Source organism: Falco biarmicus, chromosome 4, assembly GCF_023638135.1.
Source record: "Falco biarmicus isolate bFalBia1 chromosome 4, bFalBia1.pri, whole genome shotgun sequence".
Classification (NCBI taxonomy): domain Eukaryota; kingdom Metazoa; phylum Chordata; class Aves; order Falconiformes; family Falconidae; genus Falco; species Falco biarmicus.
In genome coordinates, this window is record NC_079291.1 from 46,503,080 (window position 1) to 46,530,538 (window position 27,459).

Sequence of the window (27,459 nt, forward strand, 5' to 3'; positions counted from 1 at the left end):
TGGGAAACAATGAGGGATAAATCATAGCACAGACAAATCCCTCACCTGTGATGTGTTGGCAGAGGAATTACTATTTGCTTGCTGTTGATGAATTTGTGCAAGCTGCTGTTTCTGCATTAGTGCCAGTTGCTGTTGATGTTGCTGGTATTGTTCGGCTGTAAATGCTGAACAAAATACAAAACGAGAAAATACTATATCAAAATATGTAGGTGTTGTGTATATAAACACATCTATAATCCTAAAAAAACCCCCACAACAAAAACACACCACCAAAAAACCCCCACACCACAGCAAGTTCCTAAGAGCCTTAATGCACCTTTATGGCAAAAAGGCTATCATCCTCTAGAAATTTTTGTTCAAATTAAGCCTTCCCTTCTTACGCTCTTTTTTAGTACAAAGGCTTTAATTGCTCTTGCATTTAGCTCGACACCAAAAAGGGAGGGGGCAAAACCACCAAAAACTCTAGTAACTGATTAAAAAGAAATTACAGGTACAAATGGCACCGCTGTTTTCCCTTTGTGAAACTACAGTATCTGCATTATTAGTAAAGCAGGTTTATATGCAAAACTTGGAAACTGCATGCTCTCAGCCCTCACAGGTTACATTTTAGTTGTAGGTACTGGGTACCTTCAAGATTTATTTAAATTTAGTTGAAGATATTAAACTGGGCACACTTACAGCTGTGCAGGCTATCACAGAACCATAGAATGGTTTGGGTTAGAAGGGACCTTAGAAATTATCTAGTTCCAACCCCGCTGCCATGGGTGAGGACACCTGCCACTACACCAGGTTCCTCAAAGCCCCATCCAGCCTGGCCTTGATCATAATACAGTATTTTTGTTGGTTTTAATCACATACGTACAAGCAACTCCATCAATAAAGAATTTGATAGAGCTGCATCCTTCCCTCTAAAAGCTCTGAAAAGTGACCCAGCAGTCAGTGCATCACAAGTCAACAAGAATTTTATCCAGCTAGCCCACAAGTATAAGATCTATAAAAACCAGCATCATTCATACAGATTCACAAGGGGATGCCCAATGGCGTAGGGGTGAGGAGTCATTAGTTCATTGATTAACTTTGTAAAATGTTGAGGGTTTGTCTTTTTTTTTTTTTTTAAATTTACATTCCAAGTGCAAGGAAGTCTTGTTTTCAATTTAAAAGGCTGGAATGTGAATCACCTTGCAAATTCAGTCTAGGATACATCTTTCAGATTTTTCCTTCCGTTATATTTTCAGATTTTACAGATGCTCCCAAATAAGTGCTATAAACAGTGGTCATACTTCTAGAATGCAGTGGAAATCGTACTTTTGGGAAAGTTCACTACTGTTTGGCAACAAATCACCACCACACTTGAATTCTGTTCACAAACTGCAATTTCAAAGGTTTTTTTGTTAATCACTCCATCAGGCTTGCTTGCCTGAAGAAAATCTTGTTTCTATCAAAACTATAATCATCTGCTTCTGGATACAACAGGATTCTGAAAAGCAATGGTAACGTATGTATAAACTTGGGTTAACAAGTCAATACAAACAGCTAACCAAAATTAGAATTAATACTTTGAAATAAACAGAACAAACACTACTGAACATGCATTTTTCCAGCATTATTTGTGGTGGTTTTGTGTTTGTTTTTTTTAAACATTGTTCAAAATCCTTCTATTAAGTACTGGAAATAGGCACTAAATTACCACCAGCACTTTGCCATCTGAGCAGTAGAAGTTATAAATTTTTATTCAGCTGTTACATTCAAGCTATTATTTTTTTTTATGTAACATTCTTCAGGAAGTAGGGATGTACCACTTGTTTATATTGCCGTAAGTCACAAATTACTTCCCAATACTCTTACAGTTAAATCTCACTTCAACATGCTTTATTTCTTCAATGTTTTGAAGTTATTCCTAGGGGAATAGCTTAGTAGTAACGTTCTTGAACACCCTTACTAAAACAAACACACACACACTCCAAAAAACAAAAACCCCCAGAATTCATAGACCAATATTCAGAGGCTGGCTGTTTAAATTTTAGTTCTACTTTACATTAAAAAAAAACCAACAAACTAAAGGACTATTAGTTTAAGACTGTCACCAAACACAGAAGTTAGAGCAAGAAAGCTTTAGTACACAAAGATTAACATGTAGAAAGCTGAGTAGCAGAGGGAGAAAAATGGATGTATTGTTCTAGTACTGATAGACATTTCGTTTATATTGACTGGTTAGTAGTGAAGTTTTTTTAAAAACTTTAAAATTTAGAATTGGTACGGCTTAGCCAACATAGTGCCAATGATACTGAAGGTTCCATGTATTAGTAAGCTATTTTATTCTACAAACTTTATTATACAAGACACTGGAAATATGCAGCCTGTTCCCAAGCAGTGCAAGTGATATAAATAAAAACTCACAGACTGACAAAGAGGAAAAACAGGAAAAAAAAAAAGACATGTTACACCACCGTCTTTGTCTGAATTAAGATAAATATTTCCACTGTCATAACCATCTCACTTTTGTCCATTTGAGTAAGTAAAACTTAACTAATATTTAGTTTCAGTTTTCAAGCCTTAGGTGTATTTTAGATTTTGGCTATGAAATACAGTTGTAAAGCACAGTCACCTATATTGGTTTAACCAACTCCAAAATACTGTTTTCTTTTGGAAAAAACAGTAAATAAAGTTTACTGAGACAAGCTGTGTTTGTTTAGGATAGCCATTATTTAGTACAGTCTTCGAGCGCTTTCTGGAAGCAACAGTTAGATGAACTAATTTTCAAACTGCGCATTAGTATATTTCTTTTTAAGTATTCTGTGACCCTTACAGCTGTAAGTTTCCCACCACTATGAAAACAGTATACAGCTGTCACAGTTAACAAGTGACAGAAGAACCCCACTATGGCCACAACCTTTACCTACATTCAAACCGCTTCTCTTACTTCTGCTGAAATATCCAGACACACTTACAAACACCACCTCAAAAATGCAAAGGAAATGGCTACTTGCCTGTCATACCTGAAAACACACTCAAAACCAGCTTATTTCAGGTTTTTCAATTTAGGTTAAAACATTCAGCAACATTTTTGCTGCTTCCCTTATTAAAGGCGAAACCCTACTGGACATTTCAAAACACTGTTTACAGAACTATCAGAGATTCACTGTGAGATTCTGAATTAACCAGTTGCATACAGTTTAGAAAAATAACACTGCCCATAAAGGGCTGCTGCAAGCTACAGCCTCCTAAAATAATCTGATTGATACTCCTTTTTCATTCCACAGCATACCCAGATAGGCTCATGTACCAGAAGAGGTTATAGATCGTATTACATAAACTAGCTCTTCCCCCTCCATGCTAAAGGACCACTACATAGAAGGTTTTATTGAAAACACTACTACTGCTACGACTACTGAGAACTATCCAAACCAGAATTTATCATCATTTCTTTTGGAGATCTGCAAACTAAGAGAGCATACTTTATTCTTCTTCTGTTAAAAGCCACCATGTACTTTGCTCACTAACATTATCATTAGGTTTCTTCCCCTCCTGCTCACAGAATACAGTCTGTATTACACTTCAACTGAAAAAAACCAAGCGTATTGATTGTGAGGTAAATTGTTTCTGGAGACTATCATTCCCATGCACACAAGAAGTATTTGTACATACTTTACGTTAGAGTGGGATATCACACATATGCTCAGCACAGTGGAATCATGGGTGTACTGACTCTGTGCGTCTATCTCTGCAGGCACAGTCCTAAACTTCTCTAAGAGCTAGTCTAAGTTCAACAGTCCTCTTTTAAAAAGCAATTCAAGGAGAATGCAATGCAGACCATAAAAACGTAGCCGCTTTAATGGGTTCATTATATGGCTTGCAGAGAGGATTTTTTTTTCTTACCCACAAAGCTAGCTTAGATGCAATCGCATAGGCACCAAACTTAGTATCTCATGAACATAACCTTTTCTAGAAAAAACAGTGTCCCTAAGAACTGTCTTCCAGAAGTTTTATTACCTCTTCCCGTTTTTATTCTAAAGAAAAGAAAGGATACAGCTGAAAAGCTTTCATCTGTGTCAGAGAAAAATGGTAAACGTAGAAGTAGCAAAAATGAATGTAATTTTCTTTTGTGTCATACACTGGTCTTTATCTGCCTGGAAAAAAACCAGCAGGCAAGAAGCAAGCCCACACATTTTCTGTAAACTTAGATCAGCAACCACATTTCTGGTAACTCAGGGTATTGCTACACAAAGCTACATATTCCTGGTATTAATGGAGACATTCAAGGCTTTAAAAAAAGTTAATAAAGCAACGGACAACTGAACAACAGCTTCAAGTTAAAAAAAAAGGGACAAGATGTAACATTCAGTGGTTAAAGACAACACATGAGATTTTAAAACAGATTCTTGCTCCAGCAGCCCTAGACAGTGCAGTGTTTACAGACTCTTCCCAAACAGCATGCTAAGACCAGTGGTCATGGTTCCATCATACAGGAGTAACTATTTAATACTACAGAATGTGCTGAATTGGACAGCGGCAAAATAGCCAGCTTCATTCACTACACAGAATCCAGCAAGGGGTGGGAGTATCTCAAGTGCCACTACAGATACATTATAAATAAGAACATTACCATTTTAGAGTGTCTCAACTGTCTTCCCTAGCTAACAACTGTACCTTCCCCCCAAACTCCTACATACTTTCCAAGACACTTACAGTAATTTATGCAAGTCACCTGACTCCTCAAATTAACCCAACTCTCTTCCTAACCTTAAACATTAGGAACCTTTTAAGGTACAATGTTACCTGGAGTTATCCACATGTCAAGACAGCTGTCAGAAGATGGGTAGCTCAAGTTTTACTGACAGACGAGGCTACATGAATGCTTCTTACTTGTTTGTTTGCAGCATACTGTTTTGAACTAGAACAATTAAAACTCAGTATGCTTCTGAATTGTCTCTGGTAGAATTCAGAATCAAGTTATAACATTTCAGTTGAGACAACCATTGGGATTTTAAGTCAGTACATCATATAACACTTCTCTTCATTTAACAGCTTGGGATAACACACCCCCTATTCTGCAACGGTATCAGTCCTACACTTTAGCAGCAAGAGAGTGTTTTCTGGCTTACAGGTTGCAAAAAGGAATGGAAGGTAGAAGAAAACACTTCAGAGATCCACAGCTATGAATACAAGGAAAGAAACACCATACATTACTAAGACTGACTGACAGGATAAATGCCTGCTTACTATCTCCTTAGCGACAGCCACAAATCTTGTGCTGTTAAAAAACTGAGTTCTTGCTCACTACGCTATGAATACGCCTTCCCACAATCATTTACATGACTATAATCAAGATGTTTGTAATCTTTAGGATAATTACATACCCCTTTTTTGCTCAAATTAAGCCACTGGATAATATCTTTCAATTGGATGATTCTGTTTACATATCTACCAAATTCTGTGGGATGCTGACACTCAACAAATGTTGTTTCCTAGAGCACAGAGTAACTGTGATGCTGTCAATGGACTTCTCAAAAGATCCACAGTTCTCAGCACTTTTATACTGCAATATAAAACGATTTTTACTAGTGCTAACTCATTTTACCATAGCATTTAACACATACTAGTCTTACAGCGCTGCAGCTTACATTTAGCTTCCTTGAAAATGCAAGTCCTTCCCAGAAGCGGCCAAAACCTGTGAGGCGGTAGGCTAGCTGTGGACCCTGTATGAACAGACTGGTCTTCGTCTGGTAAACAGCCACAGCCCCCCTCCCAACTACTACTGCAAGTTTTACTGTGAGGTAACTCACTAGTTGTTACTCTGCTTCCCTGAAGTAGGAAAACACCAACTTATAAAAAAATTAACCACAAGAACCAGTTTCCTATGAACCAGGAAGCACATCCTGGACAAGAAAATGTGTGTGTAAACTCCTGGCCCCCCTGCTAGCATTCCTTTTTATTTCCTGAACGGAAGACACTCACTAGATTTGCCAGGGAAACTGAACAAGCTTTGTGGAGTAAACACAATAACCTATCCAGGTAAGCATTTTGGTTTTTTAAAGTTTAAAAAAGAGAATCAAACAGCTTAAACCTTTCAGCAAATGCCTGAGTCCTGTTAAACATCTGAAGAATTAGAGTAACTTAAAAAAGCAGTTGCTTTATAACATCAAGTTAACAACTGGAAAGGTTATTTCAGTATGAAAAATGAAAAGTTAAGACTACATTGAGTTCAAAGAACTTCCCTAAAAATCCAGAGTACTGGATCCCTGATCTTCCAGGTAAGGTGATGGTCATTAAAAAGGCAGTTTCAATCAGATAACAGAAGAAAGATCTCATAACTAAAGCTTCCAGTTGAGAAATCCCATAAACTACAGAATTGCTATGGTGTGTGTAATCACATTACAATGTTTTCTTAAGGGAAATACATGACAGCATCACAACCCTGCTGTATAAGAGAACAATTAGTGGTTACTAATGCCAAAGTGCATGCAAAGCAAACATCATTCACAAAACCAAGCAATCCTGAACATCACATTTTTAAATTTCTATTTTATGAAAGATGTTATCTTGCTTACATTGCCTGGTTAAAGATTTTCTACTGTATAGCAAGTTCTCACCAGTGAATTCGGAAGATTGGAGAGACTTAGAGCCATCAGTGTGATTTAGTATTTGATGCACCAGGCCCAAAGATGTTTCACTTTCTGAAAAGAAGTTCAAGATTGATTTTACTTAAACATGGCATTATTAGACACTATGAGAACATGAATCATTACGCCCTTGATTATTACTACAACAGCCTTATATTTCAGCCCAACAGAACTTAAGTATGAAATTCCTAGTATCAGAACTCTAGACTTAGAAATTATAAAACTAGATATAAGATACATATATATGCACTCCCTACTTGGTAGTGGAAGAAAAACAGACAGGAAATAAATAATGAGGATTTTTACTAGCCACTGAATGAAAGTTAGGAATGCTTGCTATGCATTTGTATTTGTCTGCCCATCATTCTTACATGAGTTTCCACTGAAAATGTCACAGACCAGCTGGGGTACGTAGTTTACTCCGCAGTTACAAACATGACCCATCCTTGCATGGGATGCAGACAAAGTGTAACAGTTCACACAAGCCCAAAGATTCAGCACTTTGGAGCAAAGTACTACTCCAACTGGGTTAAAGCTGAATGAGAAAATCTAATGTAATTACAAGTCTCAAAGTCTCCAGAAGTGCTCAGATGTTTTAGTAAGTGCTGACTCTTCCCTCCACCCCCAGTCACATTTCCCAGACTGAAGAGGCTTTTCCTTTTAAGATTTCCTCCTTCAACTAAGCCTAGGGTGGGCTATACACATCTGTTACTCCCAAAGCCATTGCTTCTTCAACTAGGTTCTCAATATCTCATCTACGGATAAGCCAAGACTGCAAAGTTCCAACGATAACTCAAAACGGCCATTACAAATGTCAGTATTTTTCATGACCAAGTTTAACCTGCAATGTGAAAATAGGTATTTGAAAAAGAGAAGACAGTAAAACAGAGAGCAGTACTGAGACCATTACAGATGCAAGGATCAAATAAAAAGATCTAAACACAGCCAGTGATAGCATGAGAGCCATGAAAAGGTAGGACAAGCCCTTCTACTCTGGTGCAAGGAACTGCCACAACGATTGAGGAGCTTCTTCCGGCTTCTTTCCAGGAAAGGGATGCCTGAAGACAGATGTCAGGCATCCTTAATGAGAACATGAAAAAAACAGTATAGCTCCATTAAACAGACAGAATGCTAAAGGCACATTTGGGAAGTGGAAGCACAGTTCACCATCCTGCTAGACCCCTGCAAGTGTGCAAACTTGCTTTTAAAAAGCAGATTATGAGACACAAAAAAAGTATCCAAGTCTGCTGGGGAAAATGTACATTGCTCTTCAGTGACTTTCTGTGGGAATTCCTTAGAAATAACAACTTGCAGCACGTCATCTAAATCTCTAGTTTACAAGAGAAAGCAAGGTAAGCTACTCAGGATCCTTTATCTTAACTACATTCTGGATGCCTGCAGTTTTTCATATACAGTAGATCTAGAATACTAAACATCCTAACTCTTAAAAGGCTTCTGCTGGAATACTTCGGCTTCTCAAAGAAAGAATTACAAACTTAGTAAGCAGACTCTACTGCTAGCCTTTTTAGTCTTGACAGGTTTGCAGACTTTCTTTTCAAAGTGACCCCACTTCTGGGCAAAGAACACAGAAAACAACAAAATGCAAGACAGTTGCCTGGTCTTGCTATGCAACCTGGGAACCAGTGCTCCAATCTTTCACTAGTAGACTGGTATCTCTGGTCTGCCTCCTAAACACAAGGCTGTGCCAATTATACATGCTGTGCAGTTTTAAACATCTCAAACTTTTGATTACTAGATGCAGGCATCCAAAAATACGAACATGACATATTTAACAGCAAGTCTCCTGAAGAAAGCACAGTCTCTTTATAACACGATGCAGTTTGAAGACTACAGAACTGGCAGAACTAGGTCAATCAATTAATCTAACAAGGAAGACTGAATGCCTGGGACACAAATACTTTAGATGAATATTCATGCCTACTGTACATTCCAGACTTAAAACACAAGCTCCACCTCTGAAGATTACGATTCAGAAACTTGATGAGACTGTCAGCAATACAGGCTCCTTTTCTGAAGTAGTTTTGCTGCATTTTGTTCAAAGTGAATAGCCTCCCCACTGAACAAGTTACTCCTCCCCGAGAATCATACTTTTACACTCTTGCCTCTTTTAGTGATATTCTGTATAACATCTGACTGAAGATTCTTGAATCAGCTCTTTTTGCAAGAGGGCAAAGGATTCTTTTTCATAATTCTTTAGTACGATGAAAAGGAACCACCCTCTTCAAAAGCGGTGCTACTTTTCTTGGTCACTTGATCCTGCTGCTGCTGTCTATACTTCAGCACATGACAAGTCCACTACAAGCCCTGTTTTTCAAGCAACTTGTAAGGGATTTTTTTGTTAAAAAGAAAAAAAAAATCCCTTCAGTTTACACACAAAATCTCAATGCGGCAACATCAACTTCCATATATCTTTCATGATGAGCGCTCTGAAAGCCAGGACCAGAATAACTTGCATGTCTTCAGGGTCAAAGTCACTTCAAAATGTTAATAAAATGCCTGGCTCTTTGGGGAAACCTCTCTCCAATGTTCAAGGATGAAAAGCAATGCCTCCTGTAGTCCGAGAATGGTATGTCACAGCACAGCTTTTATAACATGCCCTCTGATTAACAGAAGACCTGAGATACCATCTCAACTTCATGCCTGTGCTGGCCATGTATACACAGACTTGAAGAGCAAGGTTTTCCGCATCAGCGGCATGTTGTCTGGATTATTCAAGGTGTAAAGAGCTCAAGACTTCTCTGAACTACTTTAATGTGACAACATTCACGTGATTGCGCATAACGAATAGCAGCATGATCACCTCTGCCAGCCACTACACAATCACAGGACAAGCTTCATCTTACAGGTAAGCAACATGGTTTGACCAAAACTCGCTGCAGCAACAAAAGAATAACAGGGTTTTTTAAAGAGTTGGGGTTTTTTTATGATAATAAAACATTAATGAGTGTTTTCTGGTAAAAAGGCCTACTGCCACTTCAAAAACCTGAAAGGCAAAGAGAAATAAACCTAAAAAATCCATACCCCAAACAAACTCCCAGCTTTAAAGACAGTTAAGAAAAAGGAATAGGAACACGCTACAGGGTTGTCAATCTGTAGTAGCAACTATTAGAAAAACTTCAGTACAGATATTAGATACCTGACATTTTTTATAGTATTTGCTACAGAAAGTAAGATGACATAGCTCAGCAGCTGCAGCCCCAACTGATACACACTTTTCAAGAACTCAAACTCATAGGTATGAGATACACAAACACACCTGTAATCTGTGTAGACAATGTATCCTAAAGAACCCTCTAAGAAACTGAAAAAAAAGAACACTAGAAAACAGAATGGCACCAAGATGAACTAGACCGTATCCTCCTTTCAAACACCTATACCTAAACAGATGATCATGGTTACAGCACATACAAAACCTCTTATACACCTCCAATGCTACAGGAATCACGACTAAGATTATAAGTAGTTAAATGGGTACAGTCTGCCTGGTAATTTTAATAACAAGCGACTTTCCAAAGACTGTGGTAACTAATTTAAATTATATATATCTGAATTCAGACATATTTTTTTTATTATTTCATTCTTGTATCAAATCCTAATAAAAACACAAATCTAAACTCCACTTCATTTGGAAAAGCTGGGAATACTACCTTACATATATTACACAGATGATGAAACATCTGCATAGGATTCCAAGCACAAGTGAACGTAACATGCTAGGTGTTTATATGTATGTATTACTTTCCCACAGGCTTGAAAATACAACCACACAATTAAAACCTTGGACAGAACTCATCAGCATAAGTAGCAACTACATTTAATTCCTACATGGTGTAAATATCTTAATCACCTATTTAATGAAAAAAACCACACACAGAGACATGCTTTAAACTCAATCAGCCAATTTTCCAAGTCTATGTGATTTTCAGGTGTAATGTACTGGCCATTAGTATTTCATAGTGTATTTCTAATCTGTTCATCACATCGTAGTTTTGTTTTCACACTAGTAACCTGACTACCATTTTATCATAGTTCAGACTATCCACTAGACAACGAGGATGCTCTTGTTCAGTTCTGGACTTCGTTTACCGAATTGAAACATTGGAGGGTCAGAATTTAAACAGCAAAAGCCATACTTAGATCACAAACCAGAAGAACCATCAGTTTTAGCCCTAATATTTCCAGCAAGAAGAGTCATAAAAGAGAAAGAATGGAGAATGGGTGCAAGGGCCTACTCTAGCACAGTATGGAGAGGAAGCATTAAATAAAGCAGCAGAATAAAGCTGCCCAGAAAGTCTAAAAATGCAAGGCGGCAGAATTTTCAGGGAAAAAAAATAAAAATAAGGTGGTGCAGGGAGGGAAAGTAAAAAATATATTGGAAAACAAGATTAAAGTAATCCAATACCAGGGTACACTCCTCTTTAAGAAAATCTCCAAAATATCCCACAATTTGGGGAGTTTATTAGGTACATGCATCTCTCCCCACCCCACTCCTACGTTACTCAGGTTTTCTAATTTATTTCCAAAGCCGTAATTCGAAATGGCAAGGAAAAGATTATTCTAGGGACTCCTTAAAAACTGGTGGTGAACCTAAAGTAATTTTTTAGTAAAAAACATCACTTTCTGTAAGAAGATGGCACTTATTGTACTGACTGATCAAGATTCAACTTAAGTTACATTCTAACTACATAAATATCAGTCTTCCAGCATGAAGAACCGAATATGAAGAGTGATGCTACCCAACACTATTCTAATTAAAAACCAATTAACACTATATCAAATTTTCTTACTCAGTTCTGCAATTCACGTCCTGTAAGATGTAATCTGCCACTTGCTGATGAGATACAGGGGTGACTAGTCCAAGAATTTTGCCAAGCATGAGCAGGATGCATCACTGGGGGGGACTGGGTATTTTTTGGATGGGAAATGGCATTTAATTTCATGTAAATTCAAGTATGAACTCCTAATATGCTGCGATTTTAAAAGCTTACATTGTGACTAAACATTTCCCACCACCACCACATCTTGTACTAGAAAAGGTTTGAAATGTAGTATTTATATCAACATCTCAATCACTGTATTTTTTGTTTTAAAAATCCAGATCTTCTGAGTCAACCTAAACCCTAACACAATACTGATTTCTAAGTCTTCATATTTCTAAAATTACAATTACATACCAAGGCAGCAGTTGCATGAATTTGAGATGCAGTACACTACCACTAGCAATACAAACAAACATTCTATGTACCAAATAAAGAAAAAGTGAAGATGGGCTGTTACCATCAAAATAGACCATGATGTAAGGTATGGATGACCTAACGACATTCTGGATTATCTGAGCAGGGTGTAACATTCCTAGAAGCAAGTTTGTCAAAATGAACATACCAAAATGTGCTGAACCACTGCTACTTTTACTTTGTATAGAGGTACTGCATGTCTGGGTCCCGGGTTGTGCTGTGCCTGTCCGATTTATACCCCTGTATAATTTCCTACAGGAGAGTTCATCATTGTCACTGTCATGTAGGGATGGTGTCCGAGGCCTAAAATGCCGCCATCTACATGATTTGATATTGACTAGTATCTGACTGAGGTCTTTCGAGAAAGATTTGTCCGAGGTATTTGTTTCTGAGGTATTGGCAAGTTGACTGATTGAAGAGTGTTGTGATGAGGAAAACATTTCCAAATCCAGCTGATGAAATGTATTATCGTAGTCCGAATGCGCTCTGTCTAGTAGCACCCTAAAAACAGGAAAACAATGCAGAATGATACAGTGGCAAGAAAATACCAAGAAAGTCACCAGTTTGCCATGTGTGACAAAGGGATAGAATAAACTACACAAAACTGTTCTAGAACAAGCAATCCCTGCTGATGGACACAATGCATGACTACATGTTACTTTACTGTAAGTACTATGTTTAGGTTTCTCTTCACAGGTATCCTCTAGCTTTTACTGTTTGAACAGCTGATGTACATCACATATATACTGAAACACTGCAACTATACATATTTTTTTTTAAAGTCAGGCTGGAAGACAGAGTTCTACAATGCAAAGAAAAAACCCCAGAGAACAAAATAAAATTGCTTAATTAACTAAAGAGCAATTTAAATGCCCTCCTAAAGTAACTTCAAGTTCAAAAGCCTTATACCCATATATACTGAATGCACCCACAACCATCCCAATGCAGTGGGGATGTCACACATTAACTTCCAAATGCCCTTGCAAAATCCCAGTAAGAGCATTCAGCTCCAATTCTGATTTTGCCGATATGCCAATCTGACTTGCTAATGTGTGAAGAGGTGCTTAGTGTTAATCTGAAAACCAAAACACATTCTTATTATTTTTTAAAATTAAAATCCAATAGCAACGTATAATTTTTAAAGACATATTCCATATTTTAAAAATATAGCATTTATTCAACACTGACCTATTTATAAATTGTTTTGATACAGATGCTTAGAAGCAAAATACCTGAAAGTGCTTAAGTCTTTGATATTTTTGCCATGTTCAAAATTTAAGTTATTGTCATTTAAGCACTCCTCTCAAAATTCTCTGCAACTGGCAAATCACGAAACATGGTCCAAACTCAGAAAAACATTTTCTGAAAAATGTGGTTTTAGCTATTTTTGAATACTACTATTTGAAAACAGCCATGCAAATAATTTAAATACAAGCCACCAATCACAACTGAAAACACAGACCTATTTTCACCTCAGAGCTTGGGAGTGCCATCAATAAACACCCCCCTAGAACCATTTAAGAAAATTGTATTAAAACAGCTTCTACTACCACAAAATAAAAACGGAGACATTAACCAGCTAAGGAAACTCATACCAAGTGGAAGTATTTAAAAAGTCAATCTCTCCGACATCTCAATTTTTGAGGGGTTTGATTTTCTTAAACTTTGCATCTTACCAATTACTTTTTATTTTAAATTTTGTTTTTAAAAACAGGAACAATTATGTAGGACTTACCTTCCACCACGGCCGACCCGTCTTCGTGCAAACCCAATACACCTCTGTGGTACAGTGAGGGTGGTTAAGCAGTATCTGTAACGCACATCTCCTAATCTTCCCTCTTTAGGGCTACTCCATGGCCAGTTGCCAGGTTGGTCTAAATGAGGCTTAAAATAATTTTAAACAATTAAACACAAGATATTTTCCCACAGGTGCTTTGTCTTATGAAACACAAGGAAATTCTACTTACAGCATAGTACTGACAGCCTGCTTTCCTACGGAAGGCAAAAGGACCATCAGGATCATTTTCTTCCTCAGCCTCCGAAGAACCAGACAAGACCTTTAAGAGGGGGATGGGAGGTGTATGAGGAGAGATATTAGTCAATTAATGAGTTTTACTTCTTTCCCCAAGAGCTGCATAGAACTCTTACAGGTCCTACCTGGGAGAGAGGTTCTTCATCTGAGCTAGGAAAATCATACTGATTCAAATCTTTAGCATTAAAGACTGGCAGTGCAGCAGGACTTGTCTGTTGAGGAGTAGCAGCAGCAGACGAAGGTAAGACTTTTGGCTTCTTCTCATACTTCCTTTTGGGTCTAATAACATCAGGTTTATCTTGCTGCAAAAGAAGAAAACAGCAGTGTAAAATTAGACACACAAGCAAATTAGATGAAATCAGGAGTTTTGGAAAACTCCTGTTTAAGCACACTAAAAAGTGAACTCATCTTTCCACCACCTTGATAACAAAACATGCAGTCATTTCATGAATATCTGTATCTCATTTCCAGTAACTGAAACATTTAACAGATAAAGTGGAATCAAGCACTCTTAGCTCAATCCATGCTAGATGAAACAGTAGCTGTTAAGGTAACAGTACTATTTCGGAGAAGTAGACCAAAATATATAAAATTATCTCCATGAGGCACCTGTAATAGGCATTTATGCTGTGTTAGGGAATTACTAAGCACTAAACAATGCTTTAAAAGCAAAAAAGTTAAGACTTCGGAAAGATACCTAGAATCTCAGAAAATCCTCTAAAAATTAAAACACATCTCCCCATACTATGCAAAGTCAAATTGAAGCGCACTTCTCAAGTTTCCAAGAAACAAGTTTCTTTCAAGCTGCAAGAACTGTGCTGACCCAACATCACTAACAGGTAAATAGATTGCAGCAATCTCAATTAAAATGCTCTACTCTCAACGGAAGTATTCACCAATTCAAGCCACCTTGCCAGATTCAGAACAGGCTCTGGACATTCTTCAGTTATAAGAAGTCTTTGTTTAAAATTCAAATTATACCTCAGCATTTCTCCTGTGTTACCTGACCTATTTAACATGCTCAGTTGTTGGCACTGTAGCTATGCTGTGTATGACACAAAATTAAAGCCTGCAGGGAAAAAAGTGCTGGTCAGCTGTCTAAATCAAGTAAGATTATTTGACACTTTAGTTAAATATAAAACCAGACAAAGACATACAGTATGCTGGGAATATCAGTGGATCACATTGAAAAAAAACAACCCCAAACAATAACCCACCCTCCGGAACAAAATAACTACATAATTTAGAACAAGAAATTACGTTTTAACTCATTAGTCCTATCTTTGTCCAGTATCTAGGTAATAAATACAGTTTTGTTCAGGCTATCCTAACTTTATGGGTGGCATTAAAGAAAAACATTCGTATGTCCCAGAGTAACAACACTATTGCATGCATCCTTTTGTCTGTAGTTCATCCATACTGCCTTTATTTCTGTCTTGAGGAATGCTGGTAGTCCATATGTTATCCCCGTAACTCCAACAAAGCAAAGCATTTTATTCCAACTGCAGCTTAGCTAGTCTATTTTCAGTTTCAAAACACTTCTACCCTCCTCCCATCATAGAATGCTGTATCTTGCATACATAACAGCATAAACTATTAACTTGATTACTGACATTACTCACTTTAACTTTAAATTCTTTCAGTTCCATAGCTTCTTGGTGTTTAAAAGGACTGCTGTTAGTCACAGGAATGATGGGAATAGCATAGGTAGGTTTAATTGGTTGCCGCTGTGCCATGACCTCAGACACGATCTCTCCACTGTAGTCACCCAAATTATACCTGAAATCAGAATTATTTTTTTTTTTTTTTTATTTGCTGAAATATTTGCAATATCTCTGGTAAAAAATTGCACAACACAGAGAAACAGGCTAATACTTGCAACTTGGGCTAAAGGGACATCCAGGATGACAGTAAGTAGTACAGAAAGCATTATTCAGAAAAGGGGACTTGTAACATGGAAACTTCATTGTGATGAAGGAAAGGCGGTTTCTCTCCCTGCTCACTTGGGGACAGGTACCATTTAAAACCATACATTTATCGCCCAAAAGGTTTTTAACACTGAGGCAGAGTGCCATATTCATGAATCTTCCCTCTCTGTGTTATGGAATATTTTCAGAAGTAGATCCGTGAAACATGTTACATTTCAAGACCTGTGGAAAGTGTGGAGTCGAAGCACAGTTTTCCATTCTAAGGGGGGGCATTAGAGTCTCTCCTCTATTCAACAGCTTTTTCCTTGAAAAAGCTACAGGAAAGTCTTTGAAATTTCTCCCCTCTCTATTTCTAATGAAAATGGTCAGGGCTTGAAAAAAATGCCCCAGTAGAGACATTCAACTTGTCTCTCTAAGAAGTCAGCCTAAACCGTTAGTTTTAAAGCTTTACGATACTGACTCAAACCATTTGTTTTCAAACACGGATGCTCAAGTTAGAGAAGTCTATTCAGATTTTAAGTATCAACCTAGAGAACTATTACACATTTCAAATACAATTCTCAGTTGATTGGGAAGTGGCAGCTGACAGAGCCGAGCATTTGGTCTTCATCACAGCTGACAAACAGGATGTCAAAAGCAGCACTAAGAGGAGATGACTAGACAGCAACATTTTCTATCGTATGAAATGCTTATGTTTTCCTCAAGACAGTATTAGATCAAGCCTTGCTAAAAAAGAACAGTGATAATTAAGAAAAACAGCAATGATGAGAAACAGCCTTAGAATTAGCTGGGACTTCCTTATTCTACATATTTCACATAAATTCCTAAATGAGTTTACCTAAAACTATGATCTCTCTTCCTGTATAATATATAGGATATACACATACATTTGAATACACACATATATGTAATAAAACAACATAGATAAGTGTGATGGGTCACTTTCCCATAAGCAGCACCTTCCTAACATTTTATTTTGCTTTCCATAGCCATATATAAAAACAAGCTCCTGTAAATGTGAAAGTGTCTAAATACTTACTTTAAAAATCTCTCGCTGTTTTAAGTATTTGTGGGAATCAGAATACAAAGTAGTTTCCAAAGCTTTCTGCAGCAAGTTTTCAATAAAGATTACCTCTTTTCCATAATTTCCAGTGTTAAATGCAGCAACTCTCTCTTGCTTTTTTCCCTCCTCTTTATCATCTCCAGGATGGTTACTGCACGACTCAGATCTCGACGGAGCTTAAGCATCTTCTCATAAGATGCTTCATCATTTTTTCGATTCTGTAGATACACAGTGCATATGTTTCCCCAGATCACGTAAATTAAATAGTCTGAATTAAAAGTTCTAAATGTTTATGTATATAGAAAACAAATCACATGCTAAAACAGAGAAGCATGTGCATGCTATCAATGAGCTACAGCTTACCAACACCATTAAGTATGTTTAGCAGTAGATCTAGTGAAAAAGAATACAAACTTGCATTCAATAGCTGTCCTAGTTTCTTCTATGTTGTTATCCTTGCAAATTTAAACAAAAGAACACCATGAATTTTATTGTTTTATACTACAAAGCAGAATCACTTATTTATATAAGATCCTTCTCCCCCTCTCAAAAAGTAAGAGGGGGGAAGCAGAGGAAGGTACCCATCTACTCACTTTCCGTGTCTGCATCTTTTCTGTCCGTCTTCTAAAAGCAACATAAGGGTCATTTGTGCTGGAACCATCTCGCTTCTCTTGTTTCACTGCTGGGATAAGAGAGGGACCTCGACAGTTTTTCCTCTTTTTAATCCAGTACTCATATACTTCTCTGATCAATTCATCATCTTCCTTCAGCAACAGCTTGGCCTCTTGCAGGCTGACTGGCTAAATGTAAAACCCAGCATGTCACTTTCATATAGCAATACACAGAGTGTGCATTTCAAATACTTTATTCAAAGTACCATTGTACCTGCTGACCGCTGCCTTTTTCTAGTCTGTCTATCATCTCCTCAAATTGCAAAGGAGAGATGTCCATTCTTTTCTTCAACTTATTCACAAAGATCTCATCTTCTGAATCCAAGTCATAATCCGGCTGCTCAGCATCCAAACTGAAAGCTAAATGATGCAAGTGAAAGGTGTAAGTTAGTTTTACTACAGAAATGTTTTTTTCTGATAGCAACGTCTGGAGTACACACCAGATTCTTCTCAAAACAAAATCAAAATCATTTGTTTGAATGTTGGAGTAATACTACTTCAAAGTTATATCTAGGTTTTTTTACACCATTAAAAATTGATATTTATTTAATTATGCTTTTGTTGACCAATGAAAGCTTACCAGTGGTAAAAGCAGCTAGCAGCTTTCTACCTCACTGCTTTCAGTAAGAAATTAATTTTAGACTGGTCAAAACTTCCAGTGCTGTCTAGTATTTTGCGGTTTTATGTCTTGTATTATTAGCAATTCAGACTTCAGCCCAAATGCACTTAAAAGGTACTTCTACTGAAGTATGTGCAGACTGTATTACAATGACATTACACATACTCTCATCACTGATTTTTGTGATGTAGGCAAGTCAGAGTAAACTGGCCCAGTATGGTCTACTCTGTGTAGCAAGGCATTTTCAAATACAAGTAATGTTTTGCAGAACACAAACAACTGCTCTGTTTTCCACAATACCCTATGAAAATGCAGCATTCTTCATTCAAAACAAGATCTCCCTAGTTCTCATGCCTTGCTTTTAATAAACACATAGCTAGCAGACAACGCAGCTGAAAAATAAAAATCACTATTTCCTGTTAGACCACGAGATAAGGAAAAGAAGAATAAAAAAGTGTAACCTTAATATCAGCATGGAAGACTGCTAGTATTAGCCCCTTCATTGGTTAGAGGCAGAGCGACATGCTCTAATCTACCTGATCTTCCACCTGATCTAGTGGAAGTTGTCTCCGCTTATTGCAGGGTGGGGTGGTAGACTAGAGAACCTTTAAAGTTCCCTTCCAACCCAAACTATGATTCTAATATTTTAAAGCCATCACTGAAGCCCCGACTGCTATAGAAGATCCATTTACATAGCACAGGTACTACTTTTAAAATTCTACTAATTATACCATGCAACAGATTATATTTTTAATCATGTTTTCAAAAGTTATCTGAAGTATCATGATGATCACATCCATACAGAATGGCTGCTATCTTCCAACAAAAACAAAATCCCAACACACTTGCCAGTCAGTGATATCAAAACCCATCTACTTTTAGATGGAGAATACTTCCATCCAGGCATAGGCTAATACTACTACTGCTGCCATTTCTGCCTGGCTTCCCAATCCACTTTATCCTGGTTTAAGCTTCAGGGGAGAGGCACTCTGTAGAAGAATGGCTGCAGAAGCATGGCCTTAGAATCTCTGAAGATCTGCACAATCCAGGCCTGGTATTAGAATAGGCCTGTAATCAGAATTGTACTTAAGTTGCTGTGCTGAAGTTAACAAGAAAGGTAGCCTTGAGCTATTCCTGAATCCTGAGACCAAGTAATTATGTTGTGCCAACAGGCCGTGGCTGTAACAAGATACAGCTGCTGGGAAAGCAGGTGCAGGGCCAAGAAAGATAGGGACCGGTATGGGAAAATAGGGAGTAACAAACTACAAGACTGAAGCAGAGCAACACAATTACCTACATGGATAGAATGCTTATTTTAGTCATGATAATTAGGGGTGTGAGAACTGTGCGTGTTTAGAGACTACTAACCAATTATATTTCTGCTTTACGAATATGCATGTGTATCGGTTCTATATAAGTAGTGTTAGAAACTAATAAAGTTGAGCAAGATGCATAACTCATATTGAGCGTCTTCTTGACTCCAGCGAACCCTTCTTCCAACAGCACTGTTTCTTAGCTATGTATTATATATTCTCTTCAAGCAGATTTGTGTCCTTGCTAACGCACCTAAACTTCCCTGCAAGCTGTTAATTACAGAGTGTTAACAGAGGGCAGAAATAGGCCTTTGAGATTGCTAAATTTAAAGTACTAACATATAGACTTAGACTCAAGGAGGACATCCATCTACTTCCTCATCAAGAGCTAAATACACCTCTTAAGCAAGAAGTATATATTCCTTTACATATTGGATAAAATTGTTAAGAGTCAGTCTTGATGCAAGCTCAATAGATATTTAAGAGTAATCTCACAAAATACCAGCAAAATAAAGTTTTCAGTGTAGACTTCAGTGAATTGAGTTACTTTACTTACGCTGTATGTGAATCAGCTGCTTTGGCATTTTAAATTCTCCAGGATATATAGATTCATAGTATGCAATATTACTTTCTGCTTCTGGAACCGGTATAACCATGTTATCCCTCTTCTCTCCATATACTTGTTGTGCTGAGATAGCCCGCTGGAGATGATGTTCCTATGAATAAAAAAGTCAAGATGAAAATCTAAGAAAACGTTTTCAGAACTCAGACTTTTTTTAAATTGACGGAACTCTATTTATTTTCAAATGCTTTCATTCCAAATCCCTGAGACCAGACTTGGGAAATTGGTATTGCACCCTTCACTCAAAACACACTCCATAAACTGGTCTTTCCAGTAGGTGGAGCTCTCCCTCTTAACACAAACACAACACCACCAGTCACTAAACTTAGTAAGTGATGTTGCGTGTTCTTGGCACATCAAACTATGCAATCTATCTTTACCTATTTCTGCAGAGACACTTAAGATTGGTTAGACAAACAGATTATAACAAGTAGCTGCAGACAAATATTCACTCTGGTATTATTCTTTATTTGCTACGGCCATTTATCGCCAGTGATGTCAGAACACCAGAAAGGAGGCCTGCCATCATCTATTGAGAAAGGGAAGCAACTATTCTTACCCAGACAGATAATGAGTCCTAAAGACATTCTTGCTTATTGCAATGCTTTCCGTTATCATCCTCCTCCTTTCCCTCTTAATCTGTCAAAGTTTAATAATAAACTATAAACTCTGAAGGTGAGAATAATTAACTTTCAGAAATCTGCAACTGTTTTTTCAAGCTTAAAAGTAAAGCACATTTATATCTGTTACTACAACCCAAGAAACAGACTAGTAACATCATAAATTCTAGTATATTTTCTAATGTTATTCAAATGCATTCTGTTCTTCCTGTGATGCTGTCAAGACAGTAAGTAGCCTCAGCAGAGTTCAGTTACCAACAAAAACCCACCCAGTAAGATGTGTGCATGTAAGCAGTTTACTGACTATGTAACACAGTATTTTTTCCCTAGTACCAAAGCTGGTTTCTTAAGTTCCTACACTCTTCCTTCCTAGGTGCTCAGTAAGCCAGTGCTGCATCAGCTGTGTCAGTAAGCTATCAGTGAGATGCTGGAAACCAGACTACTGGAAAACTCAAAAATAGAAACTGCAGCAAAAGGGTGGCAGGGATAATCTGTTTTAATATTGAAATAAAAACATACCGGTGTTCATCATTATGACCTTATTACATCTTTGCCTGTTTGGCTTAAACTTACCCCTCTTCAGCACAATAAATAAAATAAATATCATCTGTCTAAACTTCAAATAAAAATAATAAAAAAATCAAGATAATTATAAAATAGGCTTTATTGTAACTTGTATAGCGCAGCTTTATAGTAAAACCTGTTCCAAGGTATAATTCTGCTGCAAGGATTCACAGGATTTTAGCCCAGCTTTACCTTCAAACAAGCTACAAACATTTTTCCAGATCTATCCCGTTAAAAAGTTTCTTCACAAAAGGAGACTAATTCTGAGAATAAGACATACTGTACAGTTGCAAGTAAAACCCATTGGACCGATTCTGATCCTCTAACCTTTGGTAAGTGCAGGCACATACATCACCTAGGAGGTGTGGCAGCTAAAATTCTTTCTTGGGTATGGTACAAAATAATTTCTTTTTTACCTCTCTGTGAAGCACTGCTGCCAGACACCTCAGATTTGTGTAAACAGTAATAATTTTTCAGGATTTTGGCACAACAGCTACAACTGTTGCAGAACAGGGAATTAAGCTTTGTTTTCATAAAGTACAGTAGGATTCCACGTCAAATACATACTAATAGTCAATGGATTCTGAACAACAGAAAAGGTTTACTGTTCTTAATCATATGAAGGATCCCTGGTGCATTTATCCCAACTTGTGTTTTTAAACACAAAAAACTGCTTTGCTTCAGGGAAGAAAAGGGGGTTAGACACTGAATTAAGATTTCAATTTCTCTGATCCAGTTGATACAGAAATGGGTACTGTTTAGTTAGTAGCAGTAGTCTACTTATTTCCTAACAGACTTCAGTAACAAGTATTTAAAGAAATCTTAACAATATTCTTGAAACAGAAGCACAAATCATTGTTTTGCCTGACTTTCACCCAGATTACAAAAAAATACACACATATTATGAAAGCCACTGGATAAAAGTTCCTTCACCGACACACATAAACTAATCTGCTCTTCCTATCCATTTCAATTCATACCAAGAGACACTCCACTAAGTTAAATTAGCACCTCCCCTTTACACCCCCATGCACCAAGTTCTCACTTATTTGGACGAATCAGCAATAGTGACTTTGTCCCCAGCTTCAACATCTCAGCTGGTGGCTCAGCACATCTCTGTCTCCTACAAACAAGTGTGACTGGTGACCCCAGAAGCACTCATTTTTAACATAAGAGCATGTTAACTAACCTACTACACCTTACAGCAGTCATTCCCCACTGTGATTGCACAGCTGATTACCCCCACCCAAACGCAACACCATTCATCTCAAACAGTAGCTTTCCATTTGAAAATGCAATGGTTTCCTCAGTTTGTCAGAACGATTTTGAATTCCAAATCCTAATCAAACATGCTGGCTGCCATTCATGTTATCTTGATTTAATATATCAATGCTGTACAGTCCAAGTCGCTCCTGAAAATACCAATAGGTATTTAAAGACAGACCTCTTTAGAAATTTAAGAAGTCTTTTTCACTTTGACTGTTCATCCATTTCCAGATACAGTTTTCCAATCAGAGACATTTCCACTATACAATAGTTTCTATAACACTGTTTCCACTCATTGCACAACTGAGCAGTATTAAAAAGCCTTTTAAAAAAGTCATGATGCAACTATCCACTAGGTCCCTTGCCTTGCTATAGAAATTAGACTGGATCAACCGGGGTTTGTTCTTGAAAAACTCACTATTAGTTGTTCACATAGAGATTAGTATCTTCCAGGTGATTACTGGGGCCAAATAATTTACATTATCCATATTCCTCCATGAACTGCTGTTAAGACAGCTCGTTTGTTGCCCTCTAGCTCCCAATTTTTCAACAGGCTGTTACAGGGTTTTGGTTTGGGATTTTTTAGGTTTTATGTTGGGGTTTGTTGTTTGTTTTCTGGTGGTGGTTTGGTGGTTGCGGGTTTTTTTTTGTTGTTGTTTGTTTGTTTGTTTTGTTTTTTTTAAGATGCATGGTTGCAGTACCTTTTCCCCTTCTCCTCTGGAACATCATCTGCCCCTCAGAAGTTATCAATTAGCAGTGAAATTATTTCAGACTGTTTCTTTAAATTCCTTTCACAAATTTTAGGTGGGTTAGTCAAGCTCAAAAGCTGTAATTTGTCATGTTAGAAGGAAACTCAATTAACAGTTAGCTACCACCACAAGGTGCGCTCTTGTGCCCCTTGCTGTCATTCTCCGTATTACTACTGCCTAATGCCAGACTGAACCTACTGTGACAGCTTAGGAAACTAAATCCACAGAAAGCCATCTCTCCCCAGCCATCTCTCCCCAGTTATTTCCCATGAAGACAATTAGAAACAATTAGCCTTCTGACAAAGTAGCTTCCTGAACTGTGGGGCGGGCAGGGAGGCAGTGGGGAAAGGGAGGAAGAAAGACGATTCCCTTTGGTAGCAGCCAGCCATTAAACTGGCTTAGCTGCATCATTAAATTAAAAAGTCTTTTTGAAATGAATGCCAAGGGCAAGATTAAGACTCATGAAAAGCTATGGCAGGTAACATTCCAACCATCTCAGTACCAAATACAACCAAGGTTTCCTCTTACTACAAATATTTACAGGATATTCTCATCTTATTCCGTACATTCATTGCTAGAATGATCTCATCTTCCTCCTTCTTTCCAGGAGTTCCATGTAAGTATTAATTGTTCACATATTATTTGTTCCTATTCATCAGATTCCACTTTGAGTGCATTCAGATTTCTGTGTTAAGGTATCCTTATTGAAAATACACTTGGAATAGCTGCAGTTGTCTTACAAAAACTCAGCCCAATCTACCAAGTAAGACTTTGCCATTTCTTCCCTCTCTCTCTCAACTTGCTTCCCTTCTATCTTTCATACACTGACTGTTTCACAAGACTTACTTACAGAAGGTAGTTTATTCTCACTGAAACTGCCTTCCACTGTTATATTTAACTATTTTCAACCTATTAGTTAGGCTTCTATCCAGAAAAGCTTCCCTCTTCAGTTGCTTTCTCTACCTGACATAAAAAGCTATCAGAAATACAACTTTGGAGTTGGTTGTGCTGTGATGCTCATTTGATGCTGTACTTTCAGAATGGTGCTACTGTTCTGTAAACTTCATTCCCTCTACCTAGTACCAATGCTTATCCAGATTTGTGTGTTAAAAGCTATTCAAAGAGTTCATTCAAAACCTAAAAATCTGCTTGCCTTTCCTCCTGAAAGTTCATTTTCCATCAGACTGGCTTCCTACACTGGCTCATCACGTGGCCAGACAATCCCAGAGTCGAATGGATGCAGTAGGAGCACTCAGCTCTGAGACAGAGGCTGCCTGAGTAAACAAGCAGCTTCACTTTTTGCAGCTTTCAGCCAGTAACATGAACTGCACCTTATCCATCCCACTATATTCCTGTCCAGGAAAGTAGGCAGACAGTTAAGATGCCCATGCTTACCAGATTACCCTGCTAGTTGTTTAAAAAACCATGAGCTCAACAGCCATTTTCCTCCTTTATAAATTTCCCTTTAATTAGACAGTCTACAGGAAAAGCCCACCAAAACAACAATCCTTCTTCTGACTATCCGGAATATAACAAGGCATGATATACTTAAATTTCCTAAGCAAAATCATGTATTTACACCATTCTTTATTCTTTAGTCTTCCTTTCCATTAATTTTAAGACACTAGGTTTATCCCTTGCACCCGTACTGCCATGCCTGTTCCAAAACATCAAAGTCTCAAAAAATAATCTAAAGCAAGTTGGCAGTAATTCAGGCACTAGGGAAAGCAGGAATACAGCAGAGCAGCTCTCAATGCAGCCTGAAGGAATTGGAACTTCTGTTCAGCTCTGCTTTCGGCAACCAACAGGACCTCTCTCAAACAATAATGCAAGGACATGGGTGCAACTCTTCAAAACAAGTTTAGCACTTGCATACTTGTTGCATTTCTAGCACACTACATTAAAAAAAAAAAGCTGAACTACAATAATCAGAACACAAGAGAAAGGATACTACAATTGTGGTTCAACCTCAGTATTAGCAGGCACTCTTGCCTACAAGCAGAAACAAGCAGGAGTATAGCAACTGAAAGCAAGCAGTATTTGCCTTCTTTCACATTTTGGTAATGCTCAGTTAAGTTTCTGGCAACATGACTAATTCCAAGTTAGTTAAAGTTTCTCACAGAAAAGTGGCACTGAGCACAAACATTCCTTTGGTGAAATACTTACTTTGCAACACACCTTGGAAACTATATTCAAAGTAGGCTAACCACAACACAAGGCGTTAAAAGACATAACCCTGTCATTAAAGGTGAACAAACCCAAGGTTCAGACTGCACATTACTATTTTAGAAAGTAAACTGAAAATAATGTTACTGCAGTAGCAATGAGTGCATCGTCTTAAGAACAAGACACACAATCCACTGTTTTGTAACTTGACTGCATGTTTCTTCAATTAATTTCTCCAAATTATTCCACAGCTCTTAAAAGAAATAATCATTTAAGACACATCCGCTTATGGAAATGGCGAAAACAGCCAACTCTTAAGTCCAGAGGGTAGAGCAGAGTAGAAAGTCTCCAAATTGTCAAGAGCCTACCCTAAGGAAGGGCGTGCTCTTTGTTGAGGGAAGTCAAAGATAGGGTGGTAGAGGAAGCCACACACAGCAAGAAGAAAGATTTTTTTAAAATATTAGCATTTATAAAAAGGACACAGGAGTGAGTTCAAGTCTGTGTACATCATAATCATGCGTCTGCTTCTGAAATACAAAAACTATACAAAAGGACACTACAATTGATTGTCGTTATCGGGAACACGTCAAACCACACTGCCCATCTACTGGTCTCTGCCGACCTGCTAATTTACATCAGCATGACTGGGGTAAATCTTCTCACTTCCATCCCTTGCCTAAGTGCTTTCCAAAGTTGCCATCTCACAGCTCACACTGTAAGTTTAGGGTACAAGAACTAAAAAGGTTACCAGCTTCAACAGGTATTTGTCTCAAAGTATTAGGCTCACAACAGTTACGTTAAAACAGCTCAAAGCTGAGACAGGATCAAGGACATACAAACTTACAGACCTGTCTTTTTTTATACACATTTTAACTTCCAGCAACTTGTGATCCAAAACTCTTTTGGGAAAAACCTAAACACACAAGAAGAATCCAACAAAACTGTAACTCATCTTCAGCACAAGCACATTACTCTAAGATGAAATAAGAAAACATTAGGAACTGGAAAAATCGTAAGTTTAATTACGTCATCCAGAGATTATAAACTGGTGCAAGAGCAACCTGATTCCAGGTTATAATGTAAAGATTTTTGGCTAAATTCACAGGGACAATATTGTTCCTACACCTAGATTATCTCACTACAGCAACATTTACTGGTGAAAGGACAATAGAAGCCAACACAGCAAAGTTGCGAGGAGACCCCACTGCACACCAAGACCATTCAGACTAGCCTGCCCTATAACATATGGTAGGGACTAGTGAAGAACTTCTATGACCTATTGCATGCAAATCACTCCCCAGCCCCCCCCTTCCCTTGGTTCAGTGAGCTATGGGATATGTAACTTGTCTCTCAGCCATAGGACGGTCTCTGTAACCTGCATGATCAGGGAAGATGGCCTCTTTTGGAAGAGTGATTGACAATCTACTCTAAATGAACTTTGTCCATAGATTCAATCCAATAAATCCAAGCACAAAGGAGACAAAGTAATAGAATAACCGAACTGGCTCATTTTCTTCACTTTCTCCTCCTGTTACCAGATCCTAGATGTCCTGCAACTTACTAATCAGACACAATTTATAACCAAAATTAGGAGGATCATGGAGAGTGATCTCATAGAATTACATGCAAAAAAATTAAGGTTTTGTTTGTTGGGGGGGTTTATGCCCCCCCCCCCATTCCTCACATTATTCTTTCCTCCTTCCTAGAACAAGTTCAGGCATCACAAGTATGTTTTATGTGGGACTCTTGGGGGTGGGTGTGTGTGGTGTAATTATCTACTGCTGCAATAGAAAGGGCTCAATCAGGGACAGGCACCATCAATGCTCCAAGCAAAGGTACAGAACACTTAGCCAGAACGTAGTAGTACCCATTTTAGATCAATGTAAACTTTGTAAAATTCAGAGCTTCGGATTTCCTTTCTATTTTTCTTATCTTTAGGGCAGAAAGTGACTCTAGTAGCTTCTAGTACGA

At 37.8% G+C, this 27,459-nt stretch overlaps 1 protein-coding gene across 10 annotated transcripts in view; it reads right to left on the minus strand.

Annotated features, from left to right (window-relative positions):
- The window catches only part of EPC1 (enhancer of polycomb homolog 1), a 68,063-nt gene that overhangs the window by 3,697 nt on the left and 36,907 nt on the right, over positions 1–27,459 (minus strand). For 3 of the 10 annotated variants that reach the window (XM_056334419.1, XM_056334415.1, XM_056334413.1), the window contains 11 exons: positions 20,058–20,217; positions 17,784–17,929; positions 17,492–17,698; positions 16,968–17,116; positions 15,530–15,686; positions 14,033–14,209; positions 13,843–13,932; positions 13,611–13,759; positions 12,024–12,376; positions 6,549–6,674; positions 46–164 (listed from right to left, as the gene is read on the minus strand). In XM_056334419.1, coding sequence (XP_056190394.1) covers positions 46–164; positions 6,549–6,674; positions 12,024–12,376; positions 13,611–13,759; positions 13,843–13,932; positions 14,033–14,209; positions 15,530–15,686; positions 16,968–17,116; positions 17,492–17,698; positions 17,784–17,929; positions 20,058–20,157 — 1,773 coding nt within the window. In that variant the 5' untranslated portion in view covers positions 20,158–20,217. The remainder of the gene's footprint in view (positions 1–45; positions 165–6,548; positions 6,675–12,023; positions 12,377–13,610; positions 13,760–13,842; positions 13,933–14,032; positions 14,210–15,529; positions 15,687–16,967; positions 17,117–17,491; positions 17,699–17,783; positions 17,930–20,057; positions 20,218–27,459) is intronic. The other 7 variants (XM_056334417.1, XM_056334414.1, XM_056334418.1 and 4 more) reach the window with 5 other exon arrangements.